The 22032-nt window shown below is 33.1% G+C and overlaps 1 protein-coding gene across 1 annotated transcript in view; it reads right to left on the reverse strand.

The window, feature by feature from the left end:
* The window catches only part of LOC119066099 (uncharacterized J domain-containing protein C3E7.11c), an 85763-nt gene that overhangs the window by 55295 nt on the left and 8436 nt on the right, over positions 1-22032 (reverse strand). Inside the window, exon 2 of the mRNA XM_037168371.1 lies at positions 126-190. Within this exon, the coding sequence (XP_037024266.1) occupies positions 126-180 (55 nt within the window). The 5' untranslated portion in view covers positions 181-190. The remainder of the gene's footprint in view (positions 1-125; positions 191-22032) is intronic.

Below are 22032 nucleotides of genomic sequence, written 5' to 3' on the forward strand. Positions count from 1 at the left end.
TTATGTTACAATATATTACCGATGAAGACAGTTTTTTTTTGCCAGAAACTTTTATCTATATCTCGTTAGCACTCTGTTCAAATATATTTTTATTTTCAATTAATTATTTATCACAATTCGCTTACCGCAATTAATAAATAGAATATACACCGTCACTATATCCTGAAGTATATATCTCATTGTGTATGTCCTGAAAAATAAATAAAATAATTAATTTCGTTTGATATTAACAAACTGTCAACAGCTTTTTAATGAACTTAAACGCTACGTACTATATATTATGGTGTGTGCCTGTAAAATGTACATATAAAATAGAGACAACAATTTAGTTCATTTAAGCGGGAGATTGTTTTTTGAATATATAGCCAAGCTTGTAATAAGTCGTTCATCATTCGCTAGTCATGTGTAATTAGTCACATGAAAATGACACATTTTTGTTAATTATTAAAAAGAAGAAAGAAAAGAGTGTAAAAAAGGCTTATATTATCATAGATATATACACACAACAGTGCTGTCAGTTAAATATTGTGACGTATTTAACTCAACTATAATGGTAGAATTATTATGAGCTATGTGTACACAGTATAAACAGTGTGTAAATGCAATGTAAATATATATAAAATATATGCCTACCACTGTAAAGGTTTATATTGTGGCCGTTTAGTGGTTTAATTTGATAGTAGAAGAGATAATTATAAAGCGTATAATAGTAGATAGCATAAAATGAAGTGGATAATAATTTACTTTTAGACGTGAAGCGTAAAATATCCAGGGCTTTGTTAATTGAGATGTTGATGGTAAATTTTATTTTATTGCACAGTCAAAGTCTGAACGCTTTCGTTTAACAATATTTCAAATTATTGAGTTAGAACACTAACAACAGCACAGGCAAGACAATATTTTAATTAAATGAAGTAATTATTTTGATGTCTAAATATATTTTCAGTTTCGTACGTTTCGTACCGCTACAGTCGTGCCGTCGTGTTATCAATCGCTTATTTGTTTAGTTCACTTTGTCCCACACATTCATATCTTGGGACTAATACACATGTGAATATGTGAAACAAACTGAAAGAAATTATGTGATTCCTTATATTTTTGAGTTCCAACGTTTCCACACATTTTGAACTTAATACTAGCGTCATCTGTTCGACACTGATTCACCGAAACAGAACTTTATGTCCACAACGATTCCGCACCAAATTCAAAATTTCTTGACAAACTTTTTTTAACCAATAAATAGCATGAAATCGATAAAATCAAAGAAGAAAATTTGTTTCGGAGCAATCAAACTGTAAGTTTCAATTACTCACAGACGTATCTCTAATTGAGGAAAATTGAAAATAATATTTTCGATTTTTTCGACATCAACACATGGACGCTAAACCTTCATAAAATTTTAATCCTTTTTTTGAAATAGTTCAACACTTCTATTAATTTCAAATTTCTCGTAAAACTCTGGAAGGAAGCGAGATAATGCTTGCGTAAGTCGGAAGTATGAAAACACTTTTCACCAGATAGAAATTCGTGATTTCGTGCTACTTACACTACTTAATTTAATAAAAAAAGATTCACAACTGAACAATTGAAAGTTGTACGATAACACAACAAAATTTAAATAACTTTGAAATAATTTAAATGCACCAAAAGCATTACTTTTGGAAGCATCACTAGAGAATCGAAAAATTTCTAAACTCATACGAATGTCAAAATGTCAACAAAAAAAACAATGTATTGAATGCATTCCTCAATTTTCAGAGTGCTCATCATGGAGGGTATAGTACATTTCACGTTACAATTGTAACTCTTACAATTGAACGTATTTGAAAGGAAACGAAACAAATTTTTTGGTGAAAGGCATTTAATTATTTTAACGAATATAAAAAAATTTGATTTGCATTTTCTGCTTGCGATTTTATTTGAACTAGAAGATTTACAAAAATGTTACCATGAAAATTGATGGCACAGTTATAAAAAGGAATCCAAAATTCAAACACTGAAAATTTTCTTTCAAAGACTACACGATTGATTGACAATTGCATGATAAATAGATCAAATGAAAGAAATTATGAAGAAAAAAACTTGGGGGCGCCGATTAGAATTCTCAAGTATTCGTCAGTTGCCAAAAAAACGTTTGTTTGTTTTTATATAAATCTCAACATTTTGAGACATTAAATCTCAAGCGATTTCTGTAAACTTGTTTTCCTCTATGTCCGAACGCTATAATTGTAGCCATTTTTAACAACGGTTTTGAGCCAAAGCAACATTTTCTATGGAGTAACAACCACCAAACTCGAAAATATCTCCCACAAATTTTGGGCTACCAACCTCATATGGGGCTCAAACTGCGCGTCTTAACCTGTCACAGACAATATTAACAATTTTACTATTCAAACTATTACTTCATTTGATAGAAAATTTTCAGAAACTGATTTCGGAAATCTTTTACTTCATTTGTTTTGAGCATGGGTTTTGCTATATAAGGCCTCATTAATCAGACCTTGTCGTTGTCGATAACAGATGACAGGTTAACAATAGCTCTCGAGGACAAAAAAGTTTATCTAAATCCCTAGTGGAAATGTATTGAAATGTCACAAAATTTGCAACGCAACTAACAGCCGACTTCCTCGACCACACAAGTCACACTTCGCAGGCTAAAAATTCAAATTCTTCTTGGTATGAAAGGACTGGGTCTCGTGAGTATGAGAAAATTTAAAGACTGATTTTTTAGTGCAAAACATAGCCAACACAGCTGACTTTATGCCTCAGAAATGACGAAATTTGTACCAAGGAATTACCCACGCACCAGTTGAAGTTTGTGTCATGAAAATGCCATGGAAAAAACTTATTGTGAAACCTGTTCGGCTGTTCTTCGAGGAAAAACTTCGAAAAGCAAAATCAAAAACAATTCCAAACTTAAAATCAATGTTAAAAACACATCACATAAAACTAACTTTTTTCATTTAAATTGTCTTGAAATATGCCTTGGAAGTTTAGATAGAAGAAGTGGGTGGGCCTTGGAAGTTTACCTACAAGACTACCTTCTCTGCGCTTCGGGTATTCTGTGTTATTTATTTTGATTTTCCTTAGTAAAACGTGAAACATCTAGAGCTTTTGTTATTGAGAACTTTATGGTAAATTTTATTTTAACGTATATACAGCTGAAGTCTGAACGAAATGCATTCTTAAAAACAAAAACAAAACAAAAAACACTAGCAGAACAGGTGTATTAGGTGAATTTAGGTGTATTTCTGTCAGAGTTTAGCGAAACTGATAAATCCAGTAAAATTCGACATAAGTTAATTTTTCAGTAAATTGACGAGAGAACCTAAGCTGCGTAAACAAAGTCACCCGAAAGTCAATATCAATCAATAAATTCATAATGGACAATGTAAACCTGTCACAGAGGGAAAGCATATTAACAGTTTTACTATTTAAACTATAACTTCATTTGATCGAAGATTTCTTTAGAAATCTTTTACTTCATTTGTTTTGAACATGCTTTTTGTTATATAAGATCCCATTTAGTCAGAGCTTGTCGTTTATTATTGCTGTCGTTGTCGATAGCAGATGACAACCGTCTGTCAGGTAAAGGAATTTCAGGTTTCGAATACGGCTTCGACGAAATTCGAGCGATATTCACTAGGAACATTTTTGCTAAGAATACAAATATCTCGACCTCTCTTGGTTCCCAAATCTTTGGACCTGTTTAAGCGTGTAATTTACACATGGCTCACATCGGATAAGTATAACGATTTTTGTTATTATGTTATTATGCATTTGTGTTTGCAGTGTTTGCGCGTTGCAAGGTGTCAGTGTTTCTTTGAATGATAAAAGACCCATTCCCAAACTTTTGCTGAATCGCTTCTTTTTGGCTAAAAGTTGGGTTTTTGCCGAATTCCCGCAACTCCATTATTTTGCAGAAGGCGAATGAAAGTAGAGGCGAATGAAAGTAGAATTAAAGGATCCCAAATTGAATTTTAGGAAAAATGGGGACCATTCTGCATCTAGCCTACCCGCAGGCCTTAAAAAACAAAATAATTTCGCCAAAACGCTATACCCTACTACCTAAATGAAAGTAGTTTGTTTGCTAGAGACAGTATTGGTTTGATGCAATATATCAGTTTATCGACGAGTTGAATTTGTCATTCCCATTAAGCTCCCACAGGAATGCACCTATTGTATTTTAATTAAATGAAGTAATCAGTGTATTGTCTACACAATTTCAATTTCGTACAACTATAACGGTTGCGTTTCTGATTTAAAATTTAATTACATTCTTTGAATGATTACAGCAGCCATATAATATGCTCGAAATGTGTAGAAACATCGCCATTCTCTGCCAAATATATGTTTAATAAAAAAAAGCGTAATAACTATACTTCATCTTCACTGGTTGATATATGGCATTCACATTAAAAAATATAAATATAATGAAGCACATCTGCGACCGCAATTTAAATTTAATTATATTTCAGTTCATACACTTTCAAAAGGGTCTGTCATTCTTCTTTTTTTTTAAACAAAAATTCTACCACGAATTTTAAAATTAATATATAAATTCATTCAGGGGTTGTTTTCACCGAAAACAAGTTTGTATGTACAACATACTAATAGAGAGAGAATGAAATACCGAGGAGAAAAATCATGGAAAACACTTTTTTGGCTGTGTGTCCAAAAGCTATAATATTTACATAAAAAACAAATATACCTGTGTACACTTTGCCAAACATAAAACACTATACATGCCCTATACCTCATCAGCGAACGCAAGCGCAACGTTTTTCTGTAATATCAATCAAATCTACGGCAAGAGGGATATCCAGCCTTGAAACACCCACTCAAATTTGGACTTAACCCCGCGAACACATAAAGATAAACCTATTTTTGCTTAACGAATCATTTGTTATACCATGAAGACTGAGCGAAATAAGATCAAATCTAATGACGTGGATGATAGTTTAGGTTTACAAATGTCGTGGTTGGTGTGGAATGTTCGTATGCGTTCATAAAGCTAGCATAATTCGCTTCACTCCAATTAGAAACCATATATAAACCATGCGAAAAGGAATGAGCTTTGAAAATGCATATTTTTCAATCAACATTCATTTTCGCTGTATTCTCTGTACAATTCTCTGTACAAATATTTATAAATAAATTGCGAATGCTGCATAGTGTACCAACATCACCACCGGTTTTGACAGGAGGTATTTGTGAAATGTGAAGAGGAAATACGTTTCTGACATTTTTAAGATTAAACTGACGAAATTCTAGCTATAACTTGAACAAACAATTTCTAAGCTGCTCACCGCTACTAGCACATGAACTAAACCCATTTAAAGAGAGCAGTAAAATTTTGATTGCATTTGAAGTTCACTTAAAAAGACTCACTTACGGTGGGTTTTATTGAACATCAATTCCGCATTTTTTTGACAGTGCCAGTAAATGAAGGAAACATCACTTTAGTTTACAAAATAATGTCTTAGGGAAAATATATCGGAACTTAAGTACGGATTTTATTGATTTTAAATTGATGACTTATCTACCTGGGTATGAAATAGATAAATGGGATTTTTTTTAAACTAAAATGTTTATAGCGACTGCATGCATCAATATCCATAATATGATGTTCTCTTACTTCTCAACTTCGTATTACACTTGTGCGAATTCATATTTGCAACAGAGAAGGTATATAAATATACTTTGAAAGCAAACAGTGTTACACAACTCCAATAAATTTAAAATATTCTTTTTGCTAGAGGTAGGTGGTGCTAAATATAAGTTATTATTCAACATTATGGCGGTTATAAATATTCATACGACAAAAAGGTATTATGCTTTTTCTTGGGAGCTGTTGATTTAGACATCAAAAAGTATAAAAATAATTATTTTTGCGTTTGACTCTAATTATTATGTTTTAATAATTACCAGGGACACACTAACAAAAATGCTTGAATTTATTACGGAATGTCCCTTTCTTGGGACAAGGTCTATAAGACGGAATTCCTGAGAATATAACTGTAGGTGCGATGGTCTTATTACCAGACGAATATTATGTGTACAGAACTCATTACTTGAATTAAATTTCTTTTCTTTTCTTTTTTGCTTGATGGTTTGCAATGTAGAATTTTTTTTCCGTCAGTCAAAATTTAATTACTTTCCTTCTGTTGTGATAAAACTTGATAAACAACAAACATAGACAAGAGAAATATGACCTGGAAACAACACTGAAATAGGAAGGTACAAAAATACACATAGATGGATAGCGTGAAGATTGTAGGTATGCCCAATTGGATTAAACCAACCGATGTTTCTAAAAAAAGGGAAGAAAGCAAAAGCCAAACGAAAAATCGAATGTAACGTCGAGACGCTTTAAAATATATTGTTTACGAAAATGTTCTTGAAATCTTCAATGACTGCTATGTGTACTGTACAGTATTCATTGTAGGTTCACTTACGAAAAGTTATGTGAAACCAAATTTAAAGTTACGCAAACATTGTCGATTAAAGACATCACGAAGTTTAATGCTTTCGTTATATTCGACAGAATGATCCCCACACATTATACCATTCCATTATGGTGTGTCAAACTTTCTTTATTTTATTATCTCAGTTACATTTCTTTTCCAACATCGTAAACACACATTAAACCAAATGCCCACCGTCGGACGTGTGTACTAAACATTTTCTTTTTCTTCTAATTTCCGATCATTCAACCAATGAAAACTAAATGATAGCCAGAAAAATTCATCGTGCAGCGGTAATTCGACGTAATTTTGTTGTTAACAAGGAAATTGTACGTTTCATTTAATAATAGTAATTATTCGACTCTCAGCACTCTCCTGCTGTCAAAGCTGGGTATAAGTGTGTGCACAAGTACATAAGCGAACATACAAAACACATCAAGTACAAGACCGAAAACTGAAACACTTGTCCAAATATTGACACACTTTGGCAGTAAACAAATATATTGAACATTTCACCACCCCTCTGCCTTTGTAGTTGTAAGTGCTTGGGCCCACCGTGAATGTGGTTTAACAAAAAACAAAATGTAGACGCCAAGAAAAATGATTATTGCAAGGACAACGACAACGACAAGTTCACAATAACTCTACTATGTAATTGATAGAAAGTAAAAATACAAAAATTATGTAATGGTAACAGAAAAAAAGTAATAAAATATTCATTAATCATTCAGAGTGCGTAACAAATTCACCGCTTTTTATCCAGACTTCAAGCCATGGTTACATGAGCGTAAAGGATTTTCCGATATAGTGATAAGAAAGAAAGACTTTGCTTGCCAATTTCTTTTCTACAGTCTCATCGATAATTAAAGTTAAGTATACAAAGGAAAGAAAAAGAATCAACCAAACATTTTGCAGCCCAATACCAAGAAAAAAACATTCTAAACCACTTTGATCAAGAAACATTTCTATTTGACGAAAGTTATATAAGCTTTAGGTACAACTTAAATTTCCTTTTAAAGCCAAAACTTCCATTTTCTGTGTTTTATCAAAATATTGTGGTATGTGACACAACTTTCAAATATCGCTTGCGTATAGGATAACATAATAAAAACGTCCTGTTTCTTACTTATTTAAATTCTAATGCTTAATCTTATAATAACCATTTCGTAATTTAACCAACAGAGTACATTTAATTTAATGCTGTCACTATGGTTTCTTGAAAAAGTTTTCCGTAAGCTTTGTACATAAGCAATTTACTCACACTCACTTGTTCGTTATGTTCTTTGTACGAAAGAAAGTTTTTCGACATTTATACATAAACACCATGCATGTTGGCTCAGCATAGAAACGAGAAATTCTCTGTCGGAAGTAAAATCAATATTTTTCAGTAGAAAAGTTTTCCCATCTCTTGAACCCCGGGCGCTGTATGACGAAACTTTCTGAACTGATCACCTTCAAGTACTCAATATCGTTTAAATAATTATTTAAATGTTAACTTTATAGATTGTTTGGAATATAACTTGAAATTGGTATTTTAAACGAAACGTTTTATTCTTTTTTACTCCCCAGATACAGTACTCACACACATACTACATTATTTCAAATTTGATTTATTAGTTCACATGAGGTGTAGTGCTGAAGTTACACCCACAGATTTTTAAAACTAATTTATTTTGCAGTTAAGTTACACGAGATGTATCGTTTAATGCTATTGAGCGAAATGGCGAAACGGACAGGTAAAAAACTGTGTTATGCATCACTGATGAGGATTTATTTGTGGGAAACAGATGAAAACGATATTGCAATACCGATGAAAAAAACCTCATCAACCTTTCACAGACTGGCATCATATGATATAGTCTTTTGATTAGTGTAAATCTATTACTTCAATTGTTTAACTGCTCAATAAGGTATTTATTACCGCATTTTTGTCGTCGTCGTTCTCAATAACAGATCACATAGTAGGGTGGTCTCATTTTCTTGAGTCTCCCTAGTGAAATTTGTGGGGAACGCCTAGTTGTCTGGGAAGCACAGAAGCTAGAAAAATAAGACCAAAAGTTTTTGTTTATGAGTCGAGGATCCCCGAAAACATTTTCGAAGATAAGGACATTAGTAGTAGTAGTAGTGGATTTAGTAGAGAGTGTACTAAGTTACAGCATTTGCTAGCGTTTAAAACTTATAATCCAGGGACTTTGAACACACCTTGACCGCCAGTTCTGATCGAAACAATAAATTGTTGTCAACTTGTTACCGCAAGTGATTTAAAATGATACTGCACTTACCATACTTTCCATCTTACAAGGGCTGTAAGTTCCGCATTTATCATGTGATGTTGCTCTACTCGAAAAATTAAAATTTCCAAAGAAAACAATTTTCTGACGATTTTTGATTTTCGATACTTGTGAAACCCCATTATGCATACTTTACACCATACCTGGTTTCTGTTTTCATTGGTAAGAAATTATCGCTAAAATCGAAGCACCCATCATAGCAATAGAATATAGTCTATTTGATATCGTTATTACCATTATGGAAGTAATAGTACTAATCGTATTATCGGCATTAAGTGGAGTGGTATTTTGACACACCAAATATTTTATTACGATGCAAGGTGCTTGCTTAGGGCTGAGGTGCAAAAGAAAAATCCCTCGAATGCGTAATTATTTATTAAAGTGAATAATCACTCTCAACAATATTTGGGAGCGATTACACGTTGTTAATTTAGTTAAAATACTTTCTATGTTTTTCAATTTAGGAAATTAAAAACTTTTTATGTAAGATTCACAATAAATGAACAAACGTTTCTGATCAATTAAATGAATATTTTATTCATCCTTAAATTGGGTTGAAATGTGTCCAAACTTTGTACAACCGTACAGGGTTCGACTCATAGCTCTCACATGAATATTTAATTAAATATTTCATCTTTTTGTCTAAATTGAATGTCCTATTGTACTGCGGGGATCGTTTGTCGCATGTCTCATTCGATTTAAGATATTATTGGAAAGTGGTCATTGTCGTAAACGCGGAAGCTGAACTATGTACCAAATATTTATGTCTTTTAAATTCACTTCTGGAAAGAGCCGACGGAGTCAAAAACCGTTTTCAAAGTACCTGCGTCACATCTACCTTTACGTGCGTTTCAACTGATTTTGATTTTCTTTTCGAATCAACTTACAATCCGCTGTAAACCTTTTCTGGAAAACCTAAAATAACGTTTCACCTATACCATGTATAAATTAGTTAGCAATTCCAGCTGTTAGCCCGTTAACCTTTCTCTTCAAATAAAATTACTTATGTAGGTACATCATTGATCGATTTACGAGGATATCCTTTTTTATCCCATGTATTTCCTGTGGAAACCATCAATGTGTACCTTTAATATTCAACACAATTCAATCTCACAAAACGGATGGTAAATGAAAAACTTATGGCCTGCTGGTTCTTCATCTAGATTATTTATGTGCCGCAGCGTTTATCAACAAAAACATGTCCGTTCGTGTAACTACCGAAAACGTGCCCATTTTGTATCGTATAGCTACACAAACACAAAAGCCGGAGGGAACAACAACAACTTCATTATGCCACAGCTCTTAGTTAGACAGACACAATACTTAATGTCGCAAGCTTCACATTTAATCCCTTACAAGATTCAACCCTTGTAATATTTAAATGTATTTACGTATACGTACTTTTAGTGCGACGACCGACGACGATGTAGGATTAACAAAAAAAAGTTTAAAAAATGTTCAGATAAAACAACGTTGAAACTGAATGTGTCAGATAAAGGTTTATATGTTCAAGAAAGAAATTTATTTGAAGATGAATGTTAAACGTAAATCTTAAACGACACTTGCTCACATGTAACAACAATTTACGATCGTTTGATGCTGTGTTTGATAATGATTAACTTTTCGCTTTATTTTTCTTATCGAAATGTTAATTTATTTAAGAGCATACCCAATAACAAGCAAACCAGCACAACCCATCTATGATGCCATAACTGAAAACTTTTTTGCTCATGATTAAACAGCCGTTTCTGTTCAAAAAGCGATATAGATCCGACGATTGGATAAGGGACTTCAATATGACGAGCAGTGTGTATATAGCAAATAAAAATAAAAACGGATGAGACGTTCTGTATTGACACAGTTTATGAAAACAAAACAAAAAAGACAAATTTTATGGATGCTTTTTTACGTCTCTTTTGAGCAACTATTTCAAATCGTGCAACAAACATCATAAACAACATCATTTGAAAATAGAGTCTCAAGCATTTGGAACCGTTCAACGTCATATAACGAGCTAGTTGAGGAAAATATAGAGAAGGTAAACTGTTGTAAAAAAAGAATTGATAAAAAAATTCGATGAAATTCAACTTGTAAACACGTTGTTGTTCTCATCGTTCGTGGAAACTCTGTAAATTGTAAATTCTTGCTCGTTATTTTTTCTGTATGTTTTCGGTTAACAATGATATGGATCTTTGTACCGATGATACGTAAACGAGAAATGTAGTCTGAATAGCCAATGTTGAATTTTAGCCGTTTACGTAAGACTATTTCTTCTGTTAGCAACAGCGTTAACAAGAAAGAAGCAGTGAACTCTGGCTAATGTGATAAATATTATGGCACAACAGTCGACGTCAGTGAAATTTAGACATAAATTTACTTCAGACGTTTTTCAGCTGTGTCACTCATACAAACAAACGATTTTGACATGTCCATTTAGAGACCTCGCTAACAGCTTTTTGCGGTCAATAAGAAGGGCAGTCCGGAGCACCGTCTTAACCAACCACACCTTGAAGTATGTAAAAACTATCCGAGTAAAGTTAGGTGCTTAATTGATATCTCGCCTAAATGTAGGCTAAAAATGAAAAAAACAGAAATTATCGTATTTGGGTTACGTCATGCGAGTTACTCTGTCTGTACATCGGTGCAGCCCGAATAGAGCCCGAATAATTTTGGTGGAAGGCTAGTACGTTTATTACGAGTGAAATAGTTACACGTACGCGCACGAAAAAGACGTTTGAGCAGTTTTGTTTGTGCTGGAAAACAGCTAAAACAAAGTCATGCCTAAACTTTCCAGATGTTTACTGTCCTTTACTATATGTCGTTAGAACTTCGACCAATTAAAGTGAAAAACTCAATGGCTTTTGTAGTTTGAAGTGCTTGTAGTCTATGAATCTACCATAAAAAAAATCTGATTTTCTTAAATGATCTCAGCCTTGATTTCATCAGTTTCATTAACATTTCTATCTGCCGTCGTCCCTTTATCAACACAAATTAACCTTCCTATCAAACATTAAACACGTTTAAAGCATCTGATTCTGAATTAAAGTAAAACTATTCTTGAGTTTGACTTTCTCAACCAATATAGCATGAAAAGCAAATGAAGGTGTTACGGTTCATTTAGCTCACGCTCAAACCAACCGTGTGTGAATTTCAATTGTCTTCTGCTTTTCGTTCCAACGAAATACGAGTATGCGGTACATCCCATATGTGAACACAACACTTCATTTAAAATTTATATATTTTTGGTATGACGGATGACTCAATACAAGTTGTGAGTGTACTGATAAAAACATAAAATGTTTAGATATTGCAGTTTGGTTTTTTTTATTATATTTTTGTAAAAATAATTTAAAAATATAAAATTGCAAAGCGAAAAGTTCGACAGCAAAAAATTTCCATTGTAGCGAAGATATTGCTGTGTGTGCAGAGAGTGTGATTATTTGTCATATTTTTTCATCGACCAAAAAAAAAATGTATAGCAGTTTTGGTTGGTCTATACGAACTGAATGGGTATGGGTATATGAAACTGTGAAACTTATGACAATGTTCGAAGGAAATAAACCAAATTTTTTGGCAACATCGCCAAACCGGAAACATGAAATCGCATGCCAAAATGCTAGATCGCCACGAAAATATAGAGTACAGTTATACTGTAATCATCATCATTCCCGTGACAACGTCGATAAACGAACAAGTGGGTGAGTTGTAACTTTATTATATGGTTTTTATGTTGGTCCAGAAACAATTCTGATTACGAGTAGTCGATAAGTGAATTAAATTTCGTGTATAGAATGAAAAGGGGTGCTACTTTCCGCATCAAAGGCATCATTTCTGCTATTGCTATTTTCACAAAAAAAAGAGAAATCAACCAAATAAATTGCCATTCAATGTCCAAATATTCACCCCATCTACAATTAAACTGAAGATTTCAGTTTTTCGGACAGTGGATCGACGACATTTTCGCAGTAAATGGTACACATTCGTCAGAGGGTATAAGATAAAGCAATTTACCCCGAGGATAGATTGTGTTTAATATTTCATTTCTCACAAGTGGACTTGCATAATTAAATTTAACGATTTCTTTCTTGATTGTCTCTCAGCGTAAAATTGAAAGTCTTAAATTAACTTTAGCAAAATATAATTCAATGCTTGTAGCAACGAAATCGATTTTACAGTTGTTAAATGACGAACATTTTTAGATTGTATTTTGTGTGTGCGATAAAATGCCTTGGCTTTTTCCTGCTTGAATTTATATAAATATATCAAACCGTACTGTGCTGTGAAGAATTAATCAAGCACACGTTTCCCTCTGCCAGACTTATTTAATAAAATTTGAATATAATTGCAATTGTAATCAGTGATCTCGTTTATATATGCGAAAACATTTTCATTTGAACCGTACATAATTCGACTCTCTATGGGAAAAAGGGTTTGCATACACATAAAGCTTTAGGGGCTGAATTGTTTTCGTAATTTTCTTGAAAATTTAGAGATAATTAAGTTTAAATATGAAGAATTTATTTCGCAAAGTGAAAAGAGATTAAATGCGGTTTAAAAGGTATATTGTTGTGAGGTCGTATATTTGTATGTAGGTTGTATATTTGGAGTGAAAATAATCATTGAACCAGAAAGGTGTATAATAATAGTATCCAACTGTTAGGACACGCACAATTCACGATTTCTGAATTATTATTTATTTATCGCAGTTTGAAATCAGCTTATACCCGACCTACGCTTTCTACGAGGCTTTCTATAGAAATTTCTTGAAAAGGCGAAAGAAAAATTGGATTTGTTTTTAATTTGGCTGCGATAAGGAGATGTGTGCACGAATTTATGTATAAACGAAAAGTCCGTATAGTTTAACAAAGGAAGCATATCGTAAATAGGACGAAACTTAATCTTGTCGCAACTTTTTCCGAATGTTACAGGCGGCAAGCATATGACCAGTATTATTATCAGGTCTATTACCTCGATCAAAGTATTTTTAATCGGTTGATTTTAAATCTTGTACTTCAATTTTTTTAACATGCATTTTACTACATAAAGACGCATATTATATCGTTGTCGATATCAGATGATTTGCGCTAAATCAAAAAAAAAAACTAAAGAACCGGACGCTTTAACAGGCAGAAAATATGTAGGTAACGCCAATTTATCAACCACTCACATACCATTTCTACCATGATCCATTACTCAACAATTATGTGTGCAAATATTTCGAGATTTTTTTTTTATTGCCTAACAATGTGCTTCAATAAGACTCCAGCGACTGTTCCACAATGATACCAAAAGTTTTAGTCTCATGAATGTATTCACTGAAGTGTACGCCATTTAATATACCTTGCACGATGTTAAGAATATCCGGTGTAATAAAGTTGATGGAGCGTCACTTGATTTCAGATACGACTTACGCCACTTTATTTAAATCGAATGAATAATATGATGAGCAACTTCACTTTATCCTACTTTATTCAACTTCATCCTCTCGAAAGTTCAAGATTTAAGAGAAATAGAAAAAGGGAATAACATTTTCGGAATTGAAATAAATGGCAACTAGGCACAATGATACACTTACTCACATGCGTGTAACAGTATTTTTTCTAAAGTGTTATGAATAGTGCCAAATTATTGGCTTGAATGTCGCTCCATCTTTTCGGCGAAGTAAATTGTGAATTATATTTTCGTTTTATCATCTTGCCCACTGCAGAGAGTTGTTCTATGCTAATAAGGGTATTCTTAGTCTCGACGTTGTACTCGGTTATATTGAATATATCGAGTGTATACCAGACAACTGTCACCAGAAAATATTTAAATTTTGCCTCGACGTTGGCAACCAGCAATACAAAACATTACACAACAAAATGTCAGTGTGCAGCGTATGACCTCAGGACTCCGGAAAATTAATTAGTTTTTCAATCGAACCAATATCCAAAGTCTTATTGCTCAGCAGAAATGACTCTAATTGAAAAACTAATTATTTTACTGCCTGCCCCATGCGAAAGTTGACCATTACATAGCAATTTGCCACTGACGAAAATGATCCATTCCAATTCACATGTGTTGCTTTCATTTCTTTTCTTTTGATTTTCCTATGTAAAAACCAACTTTCGCATGGGGCAAGGAGTAAACCAGATCACAAATGCTACGTATTTCATAACGTCGGAAACAAGTTTATGATTAACACTTGTGAGGAGTTTGCTTTTATAACAAAATTGTTACCTCATGTAATGCAGCATCCAATGTAACCCACTTTTACTGTAGTCCTGAGATCGTGCGCTTCACACTGTACCATTTTGTTTGATGAAAATATGTCAAGTCAAAATTTAATTATTTTTCTGGTGACAGTTGACATTTATACGATTTATGCTCGACATGAAGACGAGACTTGGCAATGTTAAGCTGGCATACCCTTAATGTGATTTACCGTCGCTATTATTTTTTATCTTCAAACCTTCAAAGAACTCACATTATTGACTCTCATCAGTTATTTCTCAACTTGATTCAAATTCCTGTTACCTCGAATATTGTGAATGCAGCAGACGCCATCCTGTTTACGGCTTAGAGAACAATTTTCACCTTCCAACAATCCAACATTCGTTTTTATGATTTCCTTCTAGGAAAACTTTGTTTTGTTAATTTAATGTCGCTCAAATCCAATCGCAACTTTAAAAAACTGAACTCAAGTTATACCTATAAAAGTTTGCAGGACGTAACTTTTAAGCAACATTCATAAGGCGTTTTTGACATTTTACTTTGCTAATTTCATGAATATTTCAATAACATTTCACTGTCTTTGAGTGATTTACCCTCCCTCTACTGCATCTGGTTTATAAAGGCAAAACTCGAAACGTCAATTGAAATCGTTTCATTTAACCTTATGACGATAGAATATTTAGATGGTTCATCAATCACCTAACCCCCCCAATAATATGACGTTGTTGAACTTGTCTTTCTACCTTGCATCTCAGCGTACCATAACCCACACGCTAGTGGGGTCTTGTTTCTACCTATAATTCATCGTTAAAATCATAAGCCCCTCATTATTTAGGTTTTAAAATTTTCATTTAATTCCCACGAACATTAGGGAAAAATAATTTGGAAAATCGAATTATACACCGAGCCATTTGAGGCTATATTACAAAAATTAATGAATCGACACACCAGACATCCTTACGTCAACCATTTCAAACGCAATTAGCAGAAATTTATTATTAATACCATTCACTCTCGGCGAAGTGTTGAATCATTAAATTTACAAAATGCTTCATGAGAAAGTGCACTTTTCTTAGCTTGGAAAGTATTTGAATTAAAAAATGTGAAACGAAGAAGAAGAAAAAAACGGTTTCAACGTTTTAATATAATTATGTGAATTACACGAGTTTATACAGAATTATATGCATTTCTAACAAACACTCACTTCAAATCTACAGTAGTGCAAAAACTTAAGGGTTCAAAACCACCTTTATCGTAGTTTTCCTCGACTACGGATGACTGCTCAATGTAAACTTGGTAACATTTGGTTCACCGTCAAGTAAGTAATAGAGCTTGTATTTCCACTTCAAGTGAAATTATGAAGCCGAACACGGATATCGCTGAAAGAAAGGTGAACCATAAAAGCGAACGTTAAATTGTTAAATAAATACTCGAATAAAATATGAACTTAGCAAATTGTGAAAAATGTGCGCTATTTTTACGGGTGTTTCGTTTAAAAAGTTAGGTTAATTACATTATGTGTATTCAGTGTAGTCTTCAAAGTTTATTTTTAGAATCTTTCTCTTATATGTTGCTTGAAGTGCACACAGGTCTTGATTAAACTCCAACTTGTTCCAAAACATAACCAAATTTGCTAGTTGCCAGGCAATACGTTAAAGTTTACCATTACTGAAAATTTAATTTATGTACTGCAGCAGTGCATAAAAATTAGTTTTTTTTGTTTGTGAACATTCATTTTATTTATATCGTTCCTAACTCGCATCTAAACACCAAGCTCGATTTTGACACAGGTCTACTTTCCGATTGCGCATATATTTACATTAAACACGTGACATTGATTGGAAAATAGCTAAACTTTAGAGTTACGACTAAATGAGCGACGAGCCTCGGATAGTTAAAACAAATGAAGTAAAAGATTTTCATATGTGCGGTGTGATTTACCTTATTTTCTCCTCTCCGTAGACCATGAGAAAATTGCGTTTTGTTGGTAATTGGTGGAATGACATTTCTAGTAAGAAAAATGTAGCATTTTTCCGTGGGGAGAAAATAGAACTTTTCTTATTTGAACTGTCACCTTGTTTATGTCTTCAAAAGTGATAGTAAATTGATGTTTTTTGTTTCATTGAGAAAAACGGTAATCGCACATATGAAAACACTGTGTTCACCTCTGTTAAAAATAGGAAATTCCAACTCGACCAAAATTCGCTCATATCACTCTTGCTGGAATTAACTGTTTTCTTCACTCGGTAAACAAATAGCTATTTCGTATGTTTGGTGTAATTAAACTTATTTTCTCCACACAAAAGGCCATGAGATAATGACGTTTTGTTGACGCTTTGTCTGACAATAGGTCGGGGGAGAAAATGTATATTTTCTTCCTTCTTCCGAACTGTCACATTTGTTTTGGTTTTGACAAATTTTGTAACGCATTTATGTTTCTGTTTCGTAAAGAAAAAACACCTCGCATATATTTATGACAAATATAGTGCTCACTTCTGGGAGGAAGTAGGAAATTCCATGTCGACCGATTCGCGGTGCTCGCTCCGCTCTGACCATAAAACTTCGCTCTAGTTAAGAATTTCTTATTGTCTTCCCTCGGCAAACAAATAACTGTTGCATGAACCATTAAATATAAACCATTAAGAAAACAATTAAGAAAACCCGAACGAAAAAAAATGTTATAGCAAGGGTAGACGTATCACTACTTTCATGACAGTTGGTCGAAATAAAAGTGCGATTACTTTTCATTTGTTCGTACAGTCATTTGTGATTTTTTCTTTTTATCAGGCACTTTACAATGATGATGCACTTGCAGTTTGTGAATATGAAGACCGACTACGTTCAATTCAATATTAAATTTCATTTAAATAAGTCGTCAAGGGACTTGATTCATGCACGAAATTAGGACCAATACACTCTCTAGCAAACAAACTTTGTTTTGACGCTGTCAAAATACCATCATATTCCTTTGTTTGTAGGATCATACACTGTTGACTAATTTCTATGTAAACATGTAAAATGCAAAGGCTACATTGCATTTTTACCAACTTAATAAATGTAGTTGGGTTGCTAGAGAGGGTATTGTTAGGACCTAATTAGTTGAACGAATGCACCAATCTGTATACAATTTGGGAATTATAATCGATTTTCGAGTTCATTTCCGATTTGATTACTTCCTCTGTCTAGGAAAATCTACACTCATATATCCAAAAAGCTCCAATGTTCGATAAATTATGTGTCTAATCGAAATTTCAGAGATTCCACGATATATTAATAATAATAATAATTTGTTATGCTCGTCATTGTGTGTACGCGATGATGATGATGATGATGATCATCGCTGTGTATATTATATTTAAGATTATATAGATCGATTATAATTCCCCCAAGAACCAAGCAGATATTGTTAAAACACAAAATAAGTTTTATTGTAGAATTTATCGTTTTTATTTACTTTGCCAAATAAGTCTAAAAATAAATATATTATGCCACTGTACAATTGAAGAGAAATATAACCAAAACTTTATACTTTTGGTACGAAAAACTTTTTGTGTCTTTTATATCCATTTCCTTTTAACATTTATTTTTCTTAGCTTGCTTTTTCCAACCACTTACACATTCATATATCATTCAACAAAAGAAGTTTAATCACAGAGAGCAGCTAAACTTAATTAAGATTAATAGAACGATATCAATGAATAGAATTTATTAATGTTCTACACATATGTTATTCAACGCTTTGTTGTTTGTTTTTAATTTAGATACTCGAATTCTAGCATGAATTGTCTGGATGAACACACAACAATTATTATAATATACCGTACCGATACGTAATTCAGCCCATTCATATATATTATATCGCTGACGTGTTGTTTTCAGAGCTATTGTGTTCGCATAAATATGTTGTAAGTTATACGAGTTAAGACATCTTTCAGTTCGGCTAAATTGAAACAGGAAAAGTGTAAAAGACTACTATAAATATCCGAAGAGAATCGTTTTGTTTCCACAAATGATATGTAAAAAAATAAGAATACAATGTTGCAATGGAAGATAATACTGTGTTGAAATGCGGGCACGTCCTTTGTGTCGCTTGTGGCCTATTATACAACTGAGTTTCGTTTTTAGTGATTATGTCTCTGCCAATTCGTATAACAGGCATAGTAAAAGTAATATATAACTCATTGATGCAAACATTTTTATGGAAACCGGTCGATTGATTACTTTATATTACACGAACACGAACTACCTACATTGATTTTCCTCTTCGAAATTAGTGTTGAATAATGAAGGCTATTTCGTGTAGTAGCATTTACGAGACAGTTACAACTGAACTTAAAAGGAAAAAAAGTAACCTCGAGAACTACTCCTCTCTGAATCCTTGTCTATTCTTGCTATAAACGGCTTGTCATCATCCATCACGTCTTATCCTGTTATCGCAAAAGACGACAAAAACTAATTGATGACGTCTCGCTCTTATAAACATAGTGAAAAGGTTACCTAATGAAGTAAAAGATTTTGTATTAACTATTAAAACTATTAAACAACATGATGCCTTTAACACACATATCAAATGATTGCTGAGAAATATACTTGCTAAAGGTATGGTAAACCTAACCAGTAAATAGCCTCAATACGAACAACACACACTCTACGGATAATAGCGGCAGAGTCAAAATGACCCAAAATTATATCGGCTAAATTTGAAGTTTTTGGACAAAATGATGTATGGATGACTTGTACATTATTAAAAATAAGGGGCACCTTCCACACATCACTTTTCGATTGTACCACAGGTACCACTTGGAACCACTTGCAAAAATCAAGCAAAATTTCGACTCTGCCGCTATTATCCGTAGAGTGTGTGTTGTTCGTATTGAGGCTATTTACAAACCAGCTATTCCGTCAAAGCTTTAAAGATTGCTCTTTACGAATAAATATGGTCTACATATTTTCCAAGCGAATAGTATTGTGAAACCAACCAACGACTAAATTAATTTCTTACCATTCTTTCTCAGAAAGGGTATTCGAGTTCATAGAAGTCATGTTAACAATTTGATCATGGAATCAAAAAGGACCAAGACATAAGTATTCTTCAACAGCTTCATATTGATGTCGCATTCAACGAATACACTTATCATTTTGTGTAATTTGTCGGAACTCCAAGCATTACTTCATTTAAACGAACTGTAACCTTTTTCAACTCCTTCAATATTATTGTCTGTAAAGTAAGAATTTTCAAGCTTTGATGTTTACCATTTTGACATGAATTGGGAGCTTTTAAGTCAGATATTTCATCAACTGTTCTTCATTTATTTATTTATAAAATGATGGACATCTTCTTTCTGAGAATAGTAAATTTATTAAGAATTGAAACGGAACAGATTGACCCAATACTCTATCTAGCAAGCACTTGGAATTTACTTGTAAATTACAGTGTAGTCAGTCAAAAAACGTAGAATAGTGTTTGTAGAATACAATGAAATAGGGTGTGCTAGAGAGAGTATTGATTGATATTATAAAAACCATTTTCAGGTATGCTTCTCAAAATGTATACTACCTAACAAGTGAGCGTTACTATCTCTCTGCCTGCTTAATATTTGTTAAGTTAATTTTTGGTCATTCTAACAGAAAACAAGCTGTTACTAAATGGATAATTAAGACAGAAAAAGTATTACCGGGTCAACATTTCTCAAATAGTAGAGGTTCCACTCCATACAAAACACAATTGCATAGTGGATTTTGTGACAAAGGTCTGAAAATTTTACCATCGGTAAATATGGACTTCCAGAGTCTAATGCGATGTGAAGCCCAACATTTTAGCTCCTCCCCTTACACCTCTTTAAAGTTTACGGTGCAGAGGTACGTTTGATGAATTATTGTCATGACTCCTGCCATAGCTATATATAGCTCAAATGAAAGAGTAAGTCCAAAGTTTTTTTTGACACACTTTGGTTTTCAAAATTTTCCCATTTTCATTGGACTTTTCCGAGCTTTTCCGAAATGTCAGAAAAAAAGTTGAATTTCAAAATGAGATAACTCGTGAAATTTAAATTTTACAAAGAAACGATGTTCAGAAGGTTTGCTCGTCATGAAATTCTCTACGGAAATAAGGTATCACACTCTTTCCTATCTTTAACGGTGGCGGATCTGGAACCGATTTTCCGCTTTCCAACCATATAATGCTAGAAATGAAAAAATAATAATTTTCAATTGTCAAACACTCCACATGGTCCAACATCTTCCCAGTTCGAGAACTCTGGGATTTTAAGGGATAACTCATTTTTTTGGATTATCTTCTGGCCTAATGTGATGACGAAGGTAGTAGTTGGTTGGTTCCTAAAATTATATCATTATTCATGGTTCAGTATCCTCCCGGATCAAGAACTTCAGCATTTACCGGGATCTCTTTGATTTTAGGAAACTTTAGGGTAATAGAAAAAAAAGCTAAAAATACCGTTAAACATTGAGCAAATACATGAAACAAGGCATGTTGCTGGAAAATTGAAAGTACCAAAAAAAAAAATTGCTGAGACTTCCTCAAATTTACGCAAAACTTACTTCAAGTCACCGAAAATTTAATGGAATTTACTGAAATTTAACGAAATGTTTTCAAATTTAACGAAATTTTAATGAAATTTATTGGAAAAAACATCAGTAAATTTCGATAATTTAAGTTAGTGAAAATTTCAATAACATGCCCTGACTTGAATTAACGGACCTAAGTTCGAAAAACAGCCGTCTCAGTGAGAATCCATTCGCATTTCCAACCCAAACCCTACCTATACCTCAACTGAAGATGTCCTTTTTGAATGTTACGTAACCAATTTTTATTTGATACGTCGACTAATAGGAACACTACGTGTGAACTTGCATGGATCGAATCATGTCATTAATATACGACAATGTTGTTTGTTAACAATATATACGACAAACTTACTGGCAATTTCAGTGATCATTTATCATTTTGCTTCTACGTTATTTAATATACTAACTTTCTTGTGGACACTTATGGATTGAAAATAGTTCGATGAAGACAGCTGACATACAGGGCCGTAGCTAGG

The sequence above is a fragment of the Bradysia coprophila genome, chromosome IV (genome assembly GCF_014529535.1).
Source record: "Bradysia coprophila strain Holo2 chromosome IV, BU_Bcop_v1, whole genome shotgun sequence".
Lineage (NCBI taxonomy): Eukaryota > Metazoa > Arthropoda > Insecta > Diptera > Sciaridae > Bradysia > Bradysia coprophila.